This window comes from Rhynchophorus ferrugineus, unplaced genomic scaffold (assembly GCF_030347505.1).
Source record: "Rhynchophorus ferrugineus isolate W39M unplaced genomic scaffold, kcgeb_rfMv2 rfM6, whole genome shotgun sequence".
Taxonomy (NCBI): Eukaryota; Metazoa; Arthropoda; class Insecta; order Coleoptera; family Curculionidae; genus Rhynchophorus; species Rhynchophorus ferrugineus.
This window is the reverse complement of record NW_027472585.1, coordinates 27,099,985-27,119,140: the sequence shown is the minus strand read 5'-3', so window position 1 is coordinate 27,119,140 and position 19,156 is coordinate 27,099,985. Positions and strand designations below refer to the sequence as shown.

Below are 19,156 nucleotides of genomic sequence, written 5' to 3'. Positions count from 1 at the left end.
TCTAAATTATTCTAAACATCTTTAAGAAACCTATAGTGATGCTATTCTGCAATATCCCAAATCGGATTTAGTTTTAACGATTTAAAAGTAGGGATTTTGTTATTAGTGATAAGTAATGGCCTGGATGATCAAAAGTTTGAAGGTAATGAATTGCAAGGCTTATTGGGCGGAAACCCAGCCCATATGGTCCAAGTCAATTTTCAGACGACTTAACAGTTAATGGATCAACTTATAAGAAGGAAGACAAATGGCTACAACACGAAGTGACTAAAAATGTCATTTCGAACTCTTTCAATAACTCCGTGTCCATTGTCAGAGAAAATTCTGAGAAGTAATGTAACTAGATATAAAAAAGTTTATCTACAGCAGCAATTTTAAACTAAAAAAAGCATGGGTTAAACCAGGAGGGGTATCCACATTAACACCTAGGCGGAACATTCATGGCCATAAGGTATTGTTGAGAACAAACTGAATGAAACTGTTACTGCATTTGTAGAAATATATGGAAAATATTTTGATAAAAATGTATTATACAGTTTTTAAATAACTTTCTCTTAAAAGAGATAAAAATGGTTATAACACGTATAAGCATCTAATATCAAAACTCAACTGAGTGAAGGATTTCCGCATAACACATTTTGATAATGTAATTCCATTGTTACAAACAATTACCTTCATAAGCCTGAACAATTTTTTCCTTTTGTTATAATAATGTTGCAAAATATAGCACAGCTTTTCATTACTTTTTTCCATTTTCAAACGCAAACAATTTTCCAACGACTGCACTAATGTCTACGTATATACACTCGGCATAATGCTCGCTGCTCTGTGTTTCCTGAGTTATATACATCATTATTTATAGGCTAGATAACAATTTTTTAAAAACTATTTTATGGCAATTCTATATGTATTTACCTTCCCGGGAATAAAAATTATTCCTACAAAAAAAGGATTTGAAATGAAAATTTTCGTTTGAATTAGTATAATTTTCAATGCGCGTTAAAAGCCTTGAATAAGTGAGCTAAATTGTGTATATATAGCAGATTATAAAATACGTGTGGTAGATTGGTTAAATAAGGTTTTTGTTTACTTTTGCTTAGTTATTACAACGATTATTATGAACATATTTTATTTTAAAATGTTCTTTTGTGTTAACAATCTAAGTTTGATAATTTCCTTCATTTTTAGTGAGTTTCTTATTTCCTTTTTGAAGTCGGTTCAATTTTTTTGTTAAAAATATTTTATTAAATCTCATAATATCTGATACAATTACATTGTTACATTGTTTACAATTTGTTGTCACAATGTGACGATATACATATGTGGCGAGAATCGAATATCATCATGGTTAGATTACAAAAAGCTAATATCTCGTTTTTTGTATATCAAATAGTTTAGTAGGATATATTGCACTAGGTTAATGGTAACTCATACATATTTGAGTGAACAATTCTTTATCAAGTTTTTATAGCATGATAATTCTGTATTATGATAAACAGAAGTATGAAAAATTTGGAACAATAGTAATTCATAGCTGATGTGTGAACCCAAATGTTGTCACTGAAGTCAAGTAAGGTTAGTGAAACTAAACAGAGATCTAGTTTAATAATGTATAAGAAAACTTAACTAAAGCATGTCTAAACAGAGATCTTGTAAAGTATTTGTTTAAGTATTGCAGTTACACCTTATTAAACTTTTTAAGGTTATTATTAAATTAAACTTTGCCCAAATATTACAAAGAAATTTGATATAATCTGGATGCACCTTCGTTCCACAGAGCTGCTAAAAGTTTAAGAAAATCAAGCATTTATCTTCTATATTTATAATATATATAGTTTACACTTTTTTATGTTGTAGTTAGTATGAAAAGAAATAATTTAATAGTCATGTCAAATACATCTACATCTTGCATCTGTATTTTCATAATAAGATTCTTTAGTAGGTTTACTTAATCGTCTTCAATACGCTACCATATTTTATGGTTAGTGTTTTGAATACTCACTCACTTCAATTCTATAAAAGTTCTAGTATTCTTTTTAAAATTATTACTTCAGTTATAGTCACACAGTACAGTCACTATCAAGAAATCGTTCTGGAAAAATTTAGGTTATTTGCCTTGATAAATCCCAATTCAACTTTTGTGTTTATCTTTTCTTTCCGTTGGAAGCACAAAACAATTGTTTGACTGTAAAATAATAGATAAATAGTCCAAATAAAATCGAAGTGCGTTAGAAAGTTAGAATACTGTAATGACGTCAGGCCTCTTCTTCTTATCACAAACTAGCTCCAGAATAAAGATTGACCAAAACGATCAAAGACACGCAGAAAAATAGACAGCAGATTCATTCACCTTTCGATGTCTAAGCATCTTACATTCCATCAACATTCATCATTTCAATAATCAGACATTCGTACATTTTCATTAGTTAGTAAGTTGTATAATAGTTAGTGTTATTAATGAAGTGTTAAGAGAAACATAGTTTCATTCAATAAATTACCCGAAGACCTCCATAATACGAATATGATGGTTAGGAAACGGCAAGTGACTTAAATGTTTGGTAGCGCTTCTGATTGCTTCTTGACTTCTGAATTTTGTGTTTTTATAGTAAAATGCTACTATTAATATTAAAACAAATGTATTCTTTATAAGCTCTCTATAGTATATTATTATAAATCAATATTTTTGTGATTCTTTATTATAGTCATCTAGCGTATCTTCTTCAGAATATTTCAATCCAGGATATATCTATATATTACTCGTATTTGCCTCCCTTTTTGAGTAAAATTAGGAGCCATAAAATTCAGCCATGGGAGTGAGGCGTGAGGAAGAATTTTTAGGGCGAAAATTTTTGTGTAATATGTACTACAAACAAATAAATTGCAATAAAATAAATTACGCTCAAATCAAGTAACCAAAAATAGATTCACATCGACGATAAAACAGATAAAAAAGTATTTTTATCATAAATAAAGTAATGGAAATATGCAGTTCAAAAATTGAATTAAAGTTGAGTTAAAATGAAGCTAACTACATAATTTGCGTAGATGGAACACATAGGACAATTAAAAGATATTATGAATTATTAAGAGTAATTTTGTAAACATTTTAAAGCATTATCAAATATTAAAATATTCAAGGATTAATGGAATAAGATTGGAATAATTAGGACCATATGACATATAATTCTTTGAACATTGTATCATTTAATTATTTACTTTAAGTTCTGAAAAATTAATAGTTCACTTGTAAATAAATTTCTTTAATATATATCTTTAAACTGTAAAAACTAAGTCTCTTGATATGAGTTCGTTATTGTTTTAAAATACATGCTAAAAACAAATATCAATCTCAGAATTGTTTTCTTCACATATCCTCCATTTTAATTTACAAATATATATTACATTTATTGCTACATATTTATGTTCATAACATAAAAGTAAAGAAAGTTAATTTATCCTTATATTTGAAGTTCTGAAGTTATTAAAGTTCTGAAAGTAATCTTACTCATGATACTTTTGTTATAGTGTTCAGAGGTGTACTAATTTAAGCTTACTAATCCTTAGTTGATTACTGAAACTTAATGGAGAGTTAGTTCTTGAGATAGTTTGCATATATTTTAATACATACACAGACATTTATAATTTTAATTAATATTACATATCTAATATATTTCTAATCTTGTGCTGAAAATATTGTCAAAAAAAGTTTCAGTAGGATAATATGGATATTATTTAAGCATTACTTCTTATTAATTTAGATTTAAAATTGATGTTAAATATACGATTTGTTTCAAAAAGATTATGTTACTGCTTCCTAAATGTTCTACCTTATTTTGTTCGAGAGATATCTCGTCTCAATTCCCATAACGTCATGCCACCTCTCCTGTATGTTAAAATTTTAGCTGGCGTACTAGCCGAGCTCCCTCTACGACCCTATCGTTAACCGCCATATCCAGCGGATGTCCGACTAAAGTTCAAGTTCCGTCGGTCCATTATATCGTAGTCGAAATCTTCCGATTTTCGATCAGGCCGCCAGCTCGGCAAGCGAGCACTTCCATCAATATTTGATAGGTGTAACGTAATTGATAGAATGCCAATATATCTCCGCACGATACATATCATCTCAATATATGATTATACAGCGTAAGTGAATCAGCAGAGGCAATCAATTTGAATCTTATATTATGTTAGCAACAGTTCACTTTATAACGTTCTAGTATTTATATAATATAAATAGTAATAATATTAGATAAATAATTAATTATAAATAATTTTTCTAAATAAAACATATATGATTTAAAATCCAATATAAGATATTCAATTTCCCACTTCTCATTTGATTCTAGCGGTTCATAATATACTATAGCTTAAGTCATCATCTAGTCTTTCTCCTTTCCATTCTTGCTTCCGGAACTCTGTTGTCTATCTTGTCTGTTCCATGCGCTGTAACTGAGATGTTCTACCATAAATTAACTCATTATTATATACAGAGGATAGACACAACATGAACACCTGGCATATACACAATATATAATTATTAATAAAGTGTTGAACCACCATTTACTTTTAAAACTAACCTAAACTTCTTCCAGGACTAGATACGTTATTCAGTCATCTTCGGTTTTTGGGCATTGTCTTCCTTTTCTAAATGCATTATTTTCGAGTGCATCAGTACAGTCTATCAATTCAAAACAACAAAAAAGTTTAGGATATTTAGATTTTGTGTTACATTAATAATTCTATAGTAATCATAATTAAATTGTTGAGTTATTGTTGGTGGTTTGACATACATTGGTTTTAAAATATGAAAGAACGGGGGTAAGTGCAGAATGTAAGGAATATTTTTAAATGTTATAAGATCCAAACAGCATCAACATTATTTATAGTGGGAATGTTAGCTGCCATTTTATAACGTATCATTTTCAACGACATCAAATAGGTATCAACATATGCCAAAATTTAATGATAACGAGAACAGAGAAGAAAATGATTCTTATTGTGTTGGAAGTAGTCAACTCATTAATGAGGTTTGTCCATCAAGAAGAGTAGCAAAAATTGTAATAACTGGTAATAATTAGACTTTTATTTTAAGCATAATATGTTTTAGTAATGATTTAAATTTTATTTTATAGGTAAGAGGTAGCTATAATTTGTTGAGAGTGAAAGTCAAAGAATGTGAAATTTAGAGAAGAATAAATTAGGCGGCATTTTGCTAAGATGTAAGAACAGTGTAAATTGATAATATGAAATAATTAAATTTGCTAACAAAAGTAGACCTGAATCAAATAAACAAAATATAAACCTATCAACTATCAATGACACCCTAATGATCTAATGACAAGGAAAATACAATGAATTATTATATAAGAGTATAAGTAAATAAATTATTATTATGTAATGATAACTATGTATTGACTGAGATTTGTTTCAGCTTAAAAGTACGATAATGCATTTTAGGCTAGTAAATATACAATACTTTAATCGAAAGCTCGAGGTAGTCAATTTATTAATGCGATTTGTGGATCAAAAATAGTAGCGATCATAGCTGATTATATTTGGAGAATTTTAGGACAATTTCACTGCTTTCATATATAATGGTGGCGTTTTCATTTGGTATTAAGTATATTGGCTGGGTTTGATCTAAACGATTTTGGTCTTTTTATGGTAATGTTTACTTATATGGTTCTTGGAGATCTTGTTAATTGTTCAAATATTAATTTTAACATGATGTTTTTATAAAAATAGAAAGTCATATTGAAATTATTTCTATTATTTCATTTTATTCAATAAATTTTTAAATAAATTGTGTTATTTCAAAAAATCTTCAATGTTTATTTGCCTCCTTATATATAGTTTCAACATTAAACCCATTATTAATCAAATTTGTGTATATTTATTTATAAAAAATAATGATGGGTAATATGATGTTTTTACAAAAATAGAATGGCTGGACATATATTAATTATATTTTTATTATTTCATTTTATTCAATACTTTTTAAATAAAATGTGCTATTTCAAAAAATTTACCATTTTTATTTGCCTTCTGAACCTATTTACCTGCTTATATATATTTTCGACATAATCTAATAATCACGATAAAAAATGTAAGCAAATAAAACTGTATATACGCATGAGCCAAACTCGGATTATTATCTGTTTTAAAATTTAATGAACCTCAATATGCGCATGCGTCAAATCCAGATATGACTGAGGAGTAACGTATCCCCCAGAGTAATAATTTCTAAAGAACTATTATCCCGTCGTTGCACCAAAGCCTGATTTAATTGCTTCAAGGATGTTGGAGATGATATATAACATTATATAACGGTTCAATTATGTTGAAATCTGGCGATTGTCCTGGTCAGGAAAGATTTTAATGATATTCTGATGCGCATCAAACCAAGACTGGCTATGCGTGTGTGTTTGTATCTCGTGTGTATCGTAGAATGTGACAGTGTTTGGCTGTTATAGTAGGAACTTCAACGAAAAATAGGAAAAATGTACATCGTGCTGCTAATGCAAATTTCTCTAGAATATATTTTTTCATAACATCTTTATTAAATACGCTTAGTACAATCTTAATTATAAATTAATTTATAACTACATTTTGTTTGTACTTGGATTAATTCACAGGCAAGACGAATGCGAGAAAATACATGAATATGTATTCCTCAATTATATAATTATAATAACTTATAGCTATAGTTTACACTAAAGTTATACACTTTATATAAGTTCGTATGGTTTGGTTCGCTTCAATTTCCTGACATCCTGCGCGCTGTCCAGCAGTTGTATTGCTTCCACGTTAGTATGATTTAGTAATCTTCTTTCGCGCTTCAAGGCGAAATCTTGGATAACTTCGCAAATCCATTTGATTTCCAGATTATCGTGCAGTTTTTCGTTGGTTACGTAGCGATAAGCATTGGTAATCAATCGAAGAACCTTGTTTTGACAGCGTTGGATGACTAGTTGATTTTAATTTTTAGTGCAACCCCATATTTGCACCCCATAGGTCCAAATTGACTTTATAATTGTCTTATAAATCAACTTCTTTGATTTTAATTATTCTTCTTTGATATTGACTAACCAGTATAGTTGTTTTATTTTGGTTCTAATCTATTTGTCTGACATGATGTCTCTAGAATATGCTATAATTTTATATTGCATTCACATTAATATTACCAAGCAATATGATTTCAACGATCCGTTATTTTCTTTTATATCATCTGTAAGTCCCTCAAAAGTTCAGTTAGCTACAAATTAAATCACTGGAGTCAGTGCTGAAGCTATTTCCAGTGCTTAACAAATCTGTGACAGCTCATGTTGTGGTAGATTTTGATCAATATGAGCCTAAACTTCACGAAGATAACATTGATTGTGTTATATTGGTTGTGTAACAAGTTATAGAAAGAAAACAAGTTAACAAGTTATAGAAAGTAAATATATATCGATATTTTACTGCTACGGAATTTCCATATCTTGTTTTAATCAGAAACATCCCTTCTTTATAATTTCACAAAGGAGGTAGTATTCTGAAAACGCTGTTTGCTAACATTATGAAAGTTAACTACCTCAGGTCCGGTACTAATATTTCCAACGTTGACTTCGACAGTTTAATATATTTTCTAGGTTTAGATAAAAAGAAGGAAAATTTAAGGAAGGTAAAAATGTACATCATGCTCCTAATGCAGATTTCTCTAGAATATGCCAATAATTTTATGTTGCATTCACATTACCATTACCAAACGATTTGATTTCAACGATCCGTTATTTTCTTTTATATCATCTTCAAATCCATCAGAAGCTCAATAGTTATGAATTAAATCGCTAGAGTCAGTACTGAAACCATTTCGAACGCTTAAAAAATCAGGGAGAGTCGATGCTATGGTTGATTTTGATTAATTTCAGCCTAAACTTTACTTTCGTTTACTTAAAACTCATTTGAATGGGATTTTCCCCAATTTTTTTTTACTTGGATTATTGGGAATTTAATAAATTGGCATTAGCAATCCTGTTCTGAATATAAAAATTCCTGAATCAAGTGTAACTCACACAATTAATTAACTGTTTTAATTATATTAAATGCCAAATAATGTTTCTATAATGACGATTTCAGCCATCAGAAACTGTTTCAGGAACAAAAAAAAATACAATTTTATTCTAACTATTGAACGGAATTAGATCAAACAAAAGAAACTATATTTACTCATGATGATTTTCCAATTCTAAAGCATCGGCTCAGGTTTTCGAATATCTGCATATGTACTTGAAATATGAAAATTTCACATTTTTTTCCATTTACACCTGACGTGATTGTCTTCTTCAATATCATACGCGGATATTTTAATGTATAATATTCTATACGTATAAAAATGAATTTATGATTGTTAGTCCCTCTAAAACTCGAAAAGCGCTGGACGGATTTAGCTACTTTTAATTTTAAAATATTTATGGAAGTCCCAAAAAGGTTCATATGGTGAGAAAATATGGAATAAATGCGAGGAAAATAGTCTCATACAGATTGTCACACTAGCTTTATATTTCATACAGTTATAGGTATATTTGATACATCGATTCAAAAAATAATTGAAACCCAAAGACGAATAAGTCAGTTATGACATAACTATATGCAAACAGTAATTTTGAACATATTACAGTTGCGGAGGACTAAATATTTACCAAGAGTAGAATTGAAGTATGTAGTGACAAGTAAAGCATACTTTTAAAATATATTGAACATTTGTTATTATTTGGTTAAATTTAGTGCGCAAGAACTTTCATTACTTAGAACTTCATTATTAATAGTCCCAAGGAAAATACATCCTGACTTAAATTGTTCAAGTCGCTAACTGCTCTGATGACCAACCAGAGACAGAAAATGAAAACAGTCATATTTGTATATCACAATTGCATTTGATAGTGATTGGAAATGAAGTGGATAAATTTAGTATGTAACGAATTTATGCCAATAACAGCCTCAAACATAACAACAGTCAACACGACATAATGAAATCGTGCGATTCCTTAGGCGCAGTGATCCTGTGATCCAGAAATGTATCAGTTACAGTTGAATATTAAAATGCAGCAGTGAATCTGATTAGTCAGTCAAACTATTATTCAAAAACTACAAAACTTTCTTCGCCAGAGCAATGATTTAATCGGAATGTTCAAAATAGCATTGGATCGGATGGCATCCATAGACACCCATGATATCTGACAAAACACCTGTCAGTGAGCAAACGAGAAAATTTTATATATTTTAATATGTACTAGCGATCGACCTGTGATTGAAATTCAACTACAATTTATTAAGTTAAACATGTTTTTCTCATAACAGAGTAAAGGGAATAATTTAAACTAAAACTAAAAAGAACTAACCCTCAGTAACATTTTTTAAATGGTATTTCAATAAATATAAAATTCAATTGATTTTCGTTTAAATCTAAATCTAATTTAAATTGAGTTTCATAATCAAGTCTCATAAGTAAGATTATTTTCAGAACTGAAGCCACTTCAAGGCATGAAATAAAATTATACATGATCTTTGTTTACTTCCATTTTATAAACTTAAATATGGAATAATAAATGAAATAATATTTGTATCTTTATATTAAAATAGAAAATATATGAATGAAACAATTTTGAAATTGATATTTGACTTTAGAATATATATTAAAATATACAATATTATTAATATTATAAATATACGATATAATATACATTTATTTTTTACAGTTTAGAAATTTATATTAAAAAAATGTATTTACAATCAATAAATTAACTATTACTAATAATTCAAATAATTGATACATAGTTTTAATAATAAAATATCATACAGTCACATATATATTATTACATTAATCGTTAAACACACTAATATTTATCAATGCTTTAAAATGTTTACAAATTTACGGTCAATAATTCATAATTTCTTCTATTTGTCCTATATATTCCATCTATGCAAATTATGTAGCTAGGTATATTTTAACTACTGCATATTTTCATTACTCATATAGTCTTTGACTTTAATCCATATTTTTCACTTAAAATATATATTGCAAAATCTATAAATACACCAGGCTGATTAAAATAATAATTTATTTACCTAAATTTTTAAATAAAATTGCATCGTTCTTCGCTTATTTATTCTACTATTCGATCTGGCCCTTGTAGACAGTTCATCTTTAATTTGCCTTCTTTCGTTTATTTACTGCTTTCTACTTTGTCTTATGGACCACGTAGGCACTAACAACTCACCAACTAATGATGAATTAAAATTCTATGTAGCTAATTTATAATTGCTAATATTATTTACAACATTCGTCTTTACTTGATGAGGCAAATTAACACATTTATTACCTGCAATATTTGGTTAATGCTTTGTTAAAAATGCATTTACTAAAGAAACCTAAAATGAATGAGAAGTTAATACCACTAAAATTTATAGAAAAATCTTAATAACCTTTATAATTTAGAATTACCTCTAGTAAAATGATATAAGATGTCTCCAGAACCATATCAATTACTATCAGCCCTTAAGCCATATCAGTTTCTCTTAGTTGTTCTCCGCTCACCAAACATTAAATGAAACCAAATTAAATAAAATGCTGATTTCGAAATTTTAATTATGTTATAAAAAAAGAGAATAGGTTATACTTTTTCAATCTTGTTTTATCTAATCTAGCCATAACTCTTTATTAGTTCCAACAATACGGGAATAACCGTTTATATCGAAATTCGACTAATAATGCATAATGTCAATGTAAAATTTAGGGATTTGTCTTTGTCCAGTCGGGATTTTACGGTACAACGTTGCGGTACAAATTACGCGTCCGTTGTTAATTTCCGTACAACAGAAACGACGAATAAACTACCGTATAAGATTTGGAGCCTGCCAGGCAGACCAGAACCTAAAATATTTGTGTATATAATTTTTGCTATCGATCTGATAGCTATTACTGCTTGTTTGATTTCGTATTTCATTTTGATAAAATTTTCTTGTGTGTACAAAAATATGTGTTCTACAAAAAGTTTTAGCCTAAATATTCTTCCTTAATATAAGCTTTAATCGCCCCAAATTTTACCCTCTCCAGGTTTCCTCGCTATCCTCAAAAATAGAGGCAAACTTTTGCCGATAGATGTACGGAAAGAGGTCTAATAAATAAAAAAAGAGACCTTTTAACTATTCGATACGCGACAAAGTGAATTTATCACCGGTCCATCACGTACAATGAATCGTTTTTTACTAATATTTTTATCTTAAAATGGAAAGTATAACCCCACACGCCTAACTGCCCTGCTTAATAGATAAACACTATTCAAATATTCGAATAATAAATTAAAACCACTTGTTTTGAATAAATTATTCTCGGTAAACACAATTATAAGGTCAAGATTGCCTTGCTAATACACAGTTAATAGGTTTTTTGTCGCCGTCATACTCAACTAAAACGTTTTCCTAAATTTTGCTTCAACTAAACTCACTTCGTTCCTATTAACTATTAAGCACGACAACACATTAAAGAGTATTTAAATATTTAGTCCTTCTAAACACACTAAAGCTGACGGATCCTTTTGAAGCTCCAGCGGGATTCCTGATACATGGCGCTTTCGAATCTCGACCAGAAAATTCGTTTCAGCAAAAGGAGCGAGCTCTTTAAATATTTATTAACAATCAGTAAATCCTCGAGCTAAGAAGGGAAATCGAATTTCGTCAAGAAAAGAATCGTCCCGCGCGTCCCAATTATCCCCCTTTTTTTCGGAAGATTATCGTGACGTCTATGGCTCAGTATTAATTGAAATTCGATTTAGATTATTCATTTTGCCATTAGGCGTGACTGAGTGATTGATGATCCTGCTACGTAAACGGGTCTTATTTTCTTTTCAGTTGAGTACTCGGTGTCAGTTTAATTTTTGTTACAGATACCCCTTCTTTCGCCATATCAAGGGAGCCGGGTTTCGGATTTCCCATCAGAGAAGGAATGCCGGTGTCGTTGAAATGCGACGTGGATTCTAATCCCAAGGCCAAACCCATTTGGCAGAAAGACGATGCGGACCCACCGGTGCAACAGACCCCCGAAGGTTTTCTGAATTTCACGGAAATACGAAGGGAGCATAGCGGATGGTATAAGTGCATTGCCCGTCATATGCTTGGCAGATTCAGCAGTATCGGATACTTTCTTAATGTTCGTAAGTATCGGGAAATTAGGAAGAGTATTGTCAACTAATAAAAAAAGGTACTTCTACTTAGGTTTTCTTTCTTCACTTAAATTAAACAGTGACACTTTTATAGTGACATTCATATTATTCTTAAAGTCCAAATCTAAGGGTTCAGACCAAAAATTATAAATGCTTGATGGATGTACTCCCTATGAAACACTCCATATAATTATAAAAGGACAATGAATGGTCGGAGTTAAAAATGAAAAAGAATACCGAAATAGATACCATTTAATATGTTCTACTTTCTATCACTTTATGTAATAAAAATAATTTTATAGCGTAACTCAATATAATTTTTATAGTATTTTAAATTTGTAGTAAATAAGTTATTGCGACTGTAACTCTAATTTGTTGGTAACTACTGGACAAAAATTTTAATACCACTTATTTCAACCACATTAAAAAAAGACATTTAACGAAATATTAAATAAATGCCACGTGTACCAGAAAATCATTATCGGCTCTTCTGACAGATGTCGCCAGGTTTAAGTATGCAGTGTTATGATTGGACACGTGGCATTTTATTCTACTAACGTTAAACTTCAAAGCTATAAATCATAGAGTAATATATAGAGTGTTAACTTAATACAAATAATTTCAGAATTGTTTCGGGTGATCTCATTTGGAAGGCACTGAGAATGTCATTTCGCTCAATTTCATTGGTTAGTTTAAATTACCATTACAGGCACCTGTATTGAAAATATTTTGTTAGGAGGCCATTTCATTGGTCGACGATTTCATACGCATCACGTGACTAACCTCTGACGTCACATTTTACTGACCAATTAAATCTGAAATAAAACCAAAATGTAATTTTTCAAAACCATTTACTAATATACATATATATATATATATATATATATATATATATATATATATATATATATATATATATAATGTAAAATGTATAATGTATATAAATAAATAATAATTAAATGTGGATATAAAAATAGCTGCAGTCGAATTGAAAACACAAAATATCTCCCAGCAAATATAATCAAAATTATCTAATAGTGCTTTTTCCCTTTTTTATATTTCTTTAGTGCTATCAATTTAAATAAGACATAATAAGATTTAAAGTTTCTGTCTTTTTGTTCCCTCATACTGAAAGAAGAGCAGCACAGCTGAAAGTCTGTGTCTGTTAATATTTTACTTATTTGTTTTAAAAGCAAATGGTGATTCAACACCTTGTTAATTAGTAAATATTGTTTATATGTTAGAGGTTGTTCATATTATTTTGGCCACACTCTATATTACCCAAATATGAAAAAAATATGATACTTCGACATCATCATCGACACATCACATCGACCCTCCTTTATTCAAAATACGTAAGTATCTTGATGGAGTATCATGGTGGATGAACACCTATCTTATTCCTCTTGAATAAGTGTATGATATTAAATTAATAAAATCTCAAAATCACTACATCTAATATTGGTTTATTTATTATTTTCAATTTATATATTATTGGGTATGTTTATTCGAACATATGTTTGCATATTCATATATTTCGATATTTTCTAGATGATATGGAAGTTACCCAGGAACCTGACTTCGACATAGGGGAGCTTAGTTCTACCGGAAGACAAGTTGAAGTATCTTTAGGTGGAGCCGTTCAACTAGCTTGCCCACCCGGTATGTAATATATAGTAAACATGGTTTAAATAGTTCTTATATCATATACGTTTATAGTTAAATAATAAAGCCTGAATTTTGAAAAATGTTGAATATCAACAATAAAGTAGTTACGTATTTAAATTTACAACATGTTCTATACAAATGAATTAAAATTCGTCTAGCCTAAAATTTAAAAATATCGATTTTTTCAAAACTAGAAGCCAAACAATTTGTTCGCTATATTGCTTAAAAATGAGAAATTTATTTATCACATAAAAGTGAGAATCATATTTTTAATTTTTTTAACATTACCGAAGTTTTTTAAAATAGTAAAAATTATATTTTGTTATAGATACATTATAAATTACAATTTTATGCAATAGAAGACAAGGCTCACACCAAATTTCAATTAAATAGTTTCAGTAGAACTTAATATATCAAGTCAACCATCTCAAATAAGTAGTTTTGAGAAAAAACGTTTAAACTTAATTAATAATTAAATTAATAGTGACACTATTTTTTTTACTTTCAAACCAGTGTAAAAAAACAATTTCATGTTTTAATTTTACATTGCTTCTTCATGAGAAAAAATACCGTTGAAGCAAAGCAATGGCGATGCACAACGCTCCATCAGAAACAGCAATAAAACGTTGGTTTCCTGAATTCAAACGTGGTCGTGGAGACACCGATGATGCAGAACGCAGTGGACGTCCAAATGGGGTGGTAATACCAGAAATCATCGAAAAATCCACGAAATCGTTTTGAATGGTCGAACAGTTGAAGTTGCTAAGTTAGCTAATATCGTAAAGATGTCAAAAGAACGTATTGGTTTCATATTGCCTGAGCATTTGAGTATGAGAAAGAACTGTTCAAAGCGGGTGCCGCGATTGCTCTTTGTTGACCAAAAACAAGAACGTGTTGATGATTCTGAGTAGTATTTGGTCATGCTTAGACGTATCAAACCGAAATTTTTGCATCAATATGTGACAAGATGAAACATGGATTCATTTCATTCGGGAATCAAAACGATCGTCATCTGAGTGGAGAGCAACTGCTAACAGGCCTATTTGGGGCCTATAATCCCCAAATCCAAGAGCAAATAATTGAAGGGTTAAGCTTTGAAAACATAAAATAGCCGATTTTTTCAAATTTACAGAAAATATTTTAAGCTTTCAACCTAGTTTTAATATGATATTCCCTTAAAACTATGTCGATTGCTTAAAATATTTTATCGCATTACAAAGGGTTTACCAAATTTACCCAAGATTTACGTTTGTAGCACGTAGATTTTGATGAAATAACTGCTTGCTCTATATTTTGGTGTCCAATCATCATTGGACCTTAATTATTTGATAACCAATCTCTTCCTCTCTTAGTTGATATTAATATATATAGCAAAATAGAGAACATAACAGTTCAACTCCTGCATTACTGGTCGTGTCTGATTTCAATTAGCAAACTTATAAATATTGTTTAATACCACTGATTTATTTCTCTGAAGTTATTTGAATCACTGCCAAAATTTGTTGTATGCCAATCTTATACAACCTGCACATTATTCAACGTCACATCGACAAAATTCACTTACATTTATGCACAATGATAATGGAAAATTAATGTACTTTATGAATCAATTAAAAGTACAATTTCAAAAAATAACACTCTTTTATAATATAATATATTTATATAATATTTTTCTTACTGAATGACAATATGTATTAAATAAATTAGTATATGTGTATATGTATTTTAATCAATATCGTTGACAATTTATTCAAAATTATCGGAGTTGTAACGAATTATCCGTTGTTTGCTCGATTATGGACTCAAAATTGTTTTCGAGGCGAAATTGTTACAGTAATATTTGTCTAATCAATCTACATTAGCCGGCTGGGACGGCAGTTTCGTGTCTAAACTGCTAACTCGATTTCGCAAACACATTGTCAAAAGTTACCTGTCGTGTATTACAGCGGTCGCTGTTCTTGAATGGCACCTCCGGAACCGTTGTTATCCTACTTGAAACTTTAGCGAATTACCTCTATAGATCCTCAATACGTATACCCGCATTAGATAGGATTTAACAATTGTTATATTATTAATTTTATTAATATTTTGTTTTCGTTACCATAAAATTATATGCTAAGTTTCAACACAAATTGTTCAAACAGGTAACAAGTCAAAAATTCAATAAAAGAGCAATTAGCTCTCTGTTTAAATCTAGGAAATATTGAAATTGAAGCGTGAAGAACACCTCTTCATTGGTGAACAATATTTATAAAAAAAGGATGAAAAAATGTAGTATTGTCACAGCTTTCAAATTGTATATAAAACACGCTTCAAATATTAATTAAATTAGTTCTATTTCACCTTCTTTTTCTGTTCTCCACTGAACAGACTCCACAGATAATTCGTGGGTTCGAATACTCAGTGTATTTTATGGTTGTTATTTTTTAATCACATGAATAATATCAGTATGGTTGAGTAAGATCGATGGTCTTTTTGGATGTTAGACTTGGTCCTAGGACACTGGTTAGTCAGCAGCACAAGGATTCGAAAAACTCCGAGTTGAATCCTACGTTAAACAATTCATATAATAAAATTCACACTCATTATAATGGTTTATACTATATTTGCAACATCGAATATATTCAAATATATTGAAATTCAATTTAATTAATAATGTCAATAATTAAAAACCGGATTAGTGTTAAATTAACCTCTTTTCCGTGGCTACAAAAAGTTACATAACTCAGATAATTCTAAGATGGTCAGATGGAAGGCATTGGGAAGGGTTGGGGTTTATTTAGAGCTCTGTTCCCTGTCATATGTAGATCAAGCCAAATCCTTATCTATCACAAAATAGGGCGTTTCTTTTTCTGTTTGTTTTTATTATTGAATACTATCTCATTGATATCACTATTATATTAATTACAATTTGAACAATATTTGTTGAACCACTGATATTATGCAATCTTAAGTTACTAAATAAACTAAATAATTTTACATTAAAATCTCTTAGGTAGCATCAACTTGTTTACATTGACATTGACATGTAAAATATCACAAAGTTAACCATACGAAGTACCACGGGAAATTAACAGCACTTCTCAATACTTCATTCTGAATTGCTGTTTTATGTCCAGATTAAGTTTAGTACAGTTCCATATTTGGATGCTATATGTAGGGGATTACGAATCTGATATTACGTTAGTAATATGCGGTTAAATATCCAATCAATTTTATGTTCAGTTGTTATTTTTTTTACTTCCAATGTCATATCTAAATATTCTACATTATTAGCATATGGTATTTGGATATTAATCATCCTGAGAAGAATCTCGCAATTTTTCATATTTGTAAAATTAACGTTGGGTCTTCTAGTTTCATTCAAACTGATTCTACATTGCTTGGTGCAATTGTATTTTTTTTACTGACATTTAAAATATCATTGCTGCTCTCTCGTGATGTTTACTTACAGTCATTGAGGCGGCATCACCAATAAAATTATTTAACCTGCAACTCAGGAATATCACTGCTCTACATAAGGTAAAAACGGGCCCAATACACTACTCTACAACATTCCCGCTTTCATTTGTTTCAATTCCATATAGATATCCGCCTGCCTATTTTTCTATATAGTTTGAAAGTATGGTCTCATTTTCTCGAACTAAGATAGAAAATCTTAGTTCGAGAAGAAAGAAAAGAAAGTGTTCCTAAATAAAATGTTGGGGATAATACTGAATGTATAATAGTATGTCATAAACAACCAAATATATCGATATACAATGGTTCCATTGGACTTTAACAAACTACTGCTATTACTAACAGCTTAATTTTATTCATTCCCGCTCTGAAGCTCTATTGTCATATTATACAATTTGCAACAGTATATCAGTTGGTAATTTGAGGTTTTCATGCTTTTCCCGAGACATCTCGACCAGAAATTAATAAATTCCCTTGACCCATCCTTTAAGTTTCCTACCACAATCCCTATTCCAACCAGTAAATTAAACACTGCAAGACAAAGACACCCAAAATATCCCTCTCTAAAACTTCTTTTTCCACTGCACAAAGGGAAATAATTTCTAGTTTTTTTTTTCAAAATTGGATCAGCTTGGAAATAACTAGGTAGACAAAGCGTTTCATAATCTTGCAAGAATTAATATAAATTGACTAATTGTTAATTGATTAAGAAACATTTACAAACTACCTGACCAACACCCATGGTGAAACTTCAGTTCGTAGTATCGAACTAATATTGAATCTCATCACTCACCACAATTAGCCACAGCCGATTCATTTTCACTATAACAACCACATCATTCACACAGTCGTCTTTTTACTCACCCGAATTTGTGACACTTTCTATATGTCACTCTTTTGTGAGACTAAAACAGTTTTCATTAATATTACAAACTGAAACAAAACTGGTTTAATACATATTATTAATTTCCTACTTACTAGATTACTAGATTATTTAATTTCCTACTCTAATTAGATTTCCGTAAAATATTACTGGTTGTGGATTTCTTATATATTATATATATATATATATATATATATATATATATATATATATATATATATATATATATATATAATCTATTGGGATCATAAAAATTACAAGTACAATCTACAAAACAGTTTTATAATCTTTGCTTTAGTAATTTTAGTATTTTTAAAAAATAATAAAAGTAATTTTAATATTTCGTGATGCCGCCCTTTGCTGCAATAAGAGCTTATATGACTCAGACATGCTCTCTGTCATCTGCCAGTGAAAAATTCATTGATCTGCGGCAGTAACACAGGTTTCTAAAACTCACGTGTATTGGTCTTGCCTCATTATCCCTTCTAGAATGTATAAGCCTTTGGCTGAGATAACAGACCATGATACTAACCAGATTTTTAACCCTCTCTACAAGGCAATTGGCGTGGATTTGTTCACCAGGGCGTTATTTTCTGAAAGAACTTTTGTCGATCGAAATTTGGAATCCTCCTTCAGGAAAGCACACCTGTAAATTAATCAAATTGGAAAATTTTATTGATCAATTGTATTGTTCAAAAAAGTGATACTTATTCGACTCTAGTCTGAAACTCTGAAAGCCGCCATCCTATTAGATTCTCTTCAACCAACTGCATCCGCACTGTTATTATAGTGTATTTATTATATATTATAGTAGTATTTCAACGCAGATTTCTGGTTTTTCGATCGTTACAAGATGTGGTTGTTCTTTTTTTTTCAGATTTGCCAAACGATTTGCCTCAATAGGCTTTTTATTATCAATTATAATTTTAAATCTATTGACAACAGA

The 19,156-nt window shown here is 29.7% G+C and overlaps 1 protein-coding gene across 1 annotated transcript in view; it reads left to right on the top strand.

Moving 5' to 3' along the window:
• The window catches only part of tei (irregular chiasm C-roughest protein teiresias), a 979,218-nt gene that overhangs the window by 779,225 nt on the left and 180,837 nt on the right, over positions 1 to 19,156 (top strand). The window contains exons 7-8 of the mRNA XM_076406653.1: positions 11,925 to 12,191; positions 13,752 to 13,862. Coding sequence (XP_076262768.1) covers positions 11,925 to 12,191; positions 13,752 to 13,862 — 378 coding nt within the window. The remainder of the gene's footprint in view (positions 1 to 11,924; positions 12,192 to 13,751; positions 13,863 to 19,156) is intronic.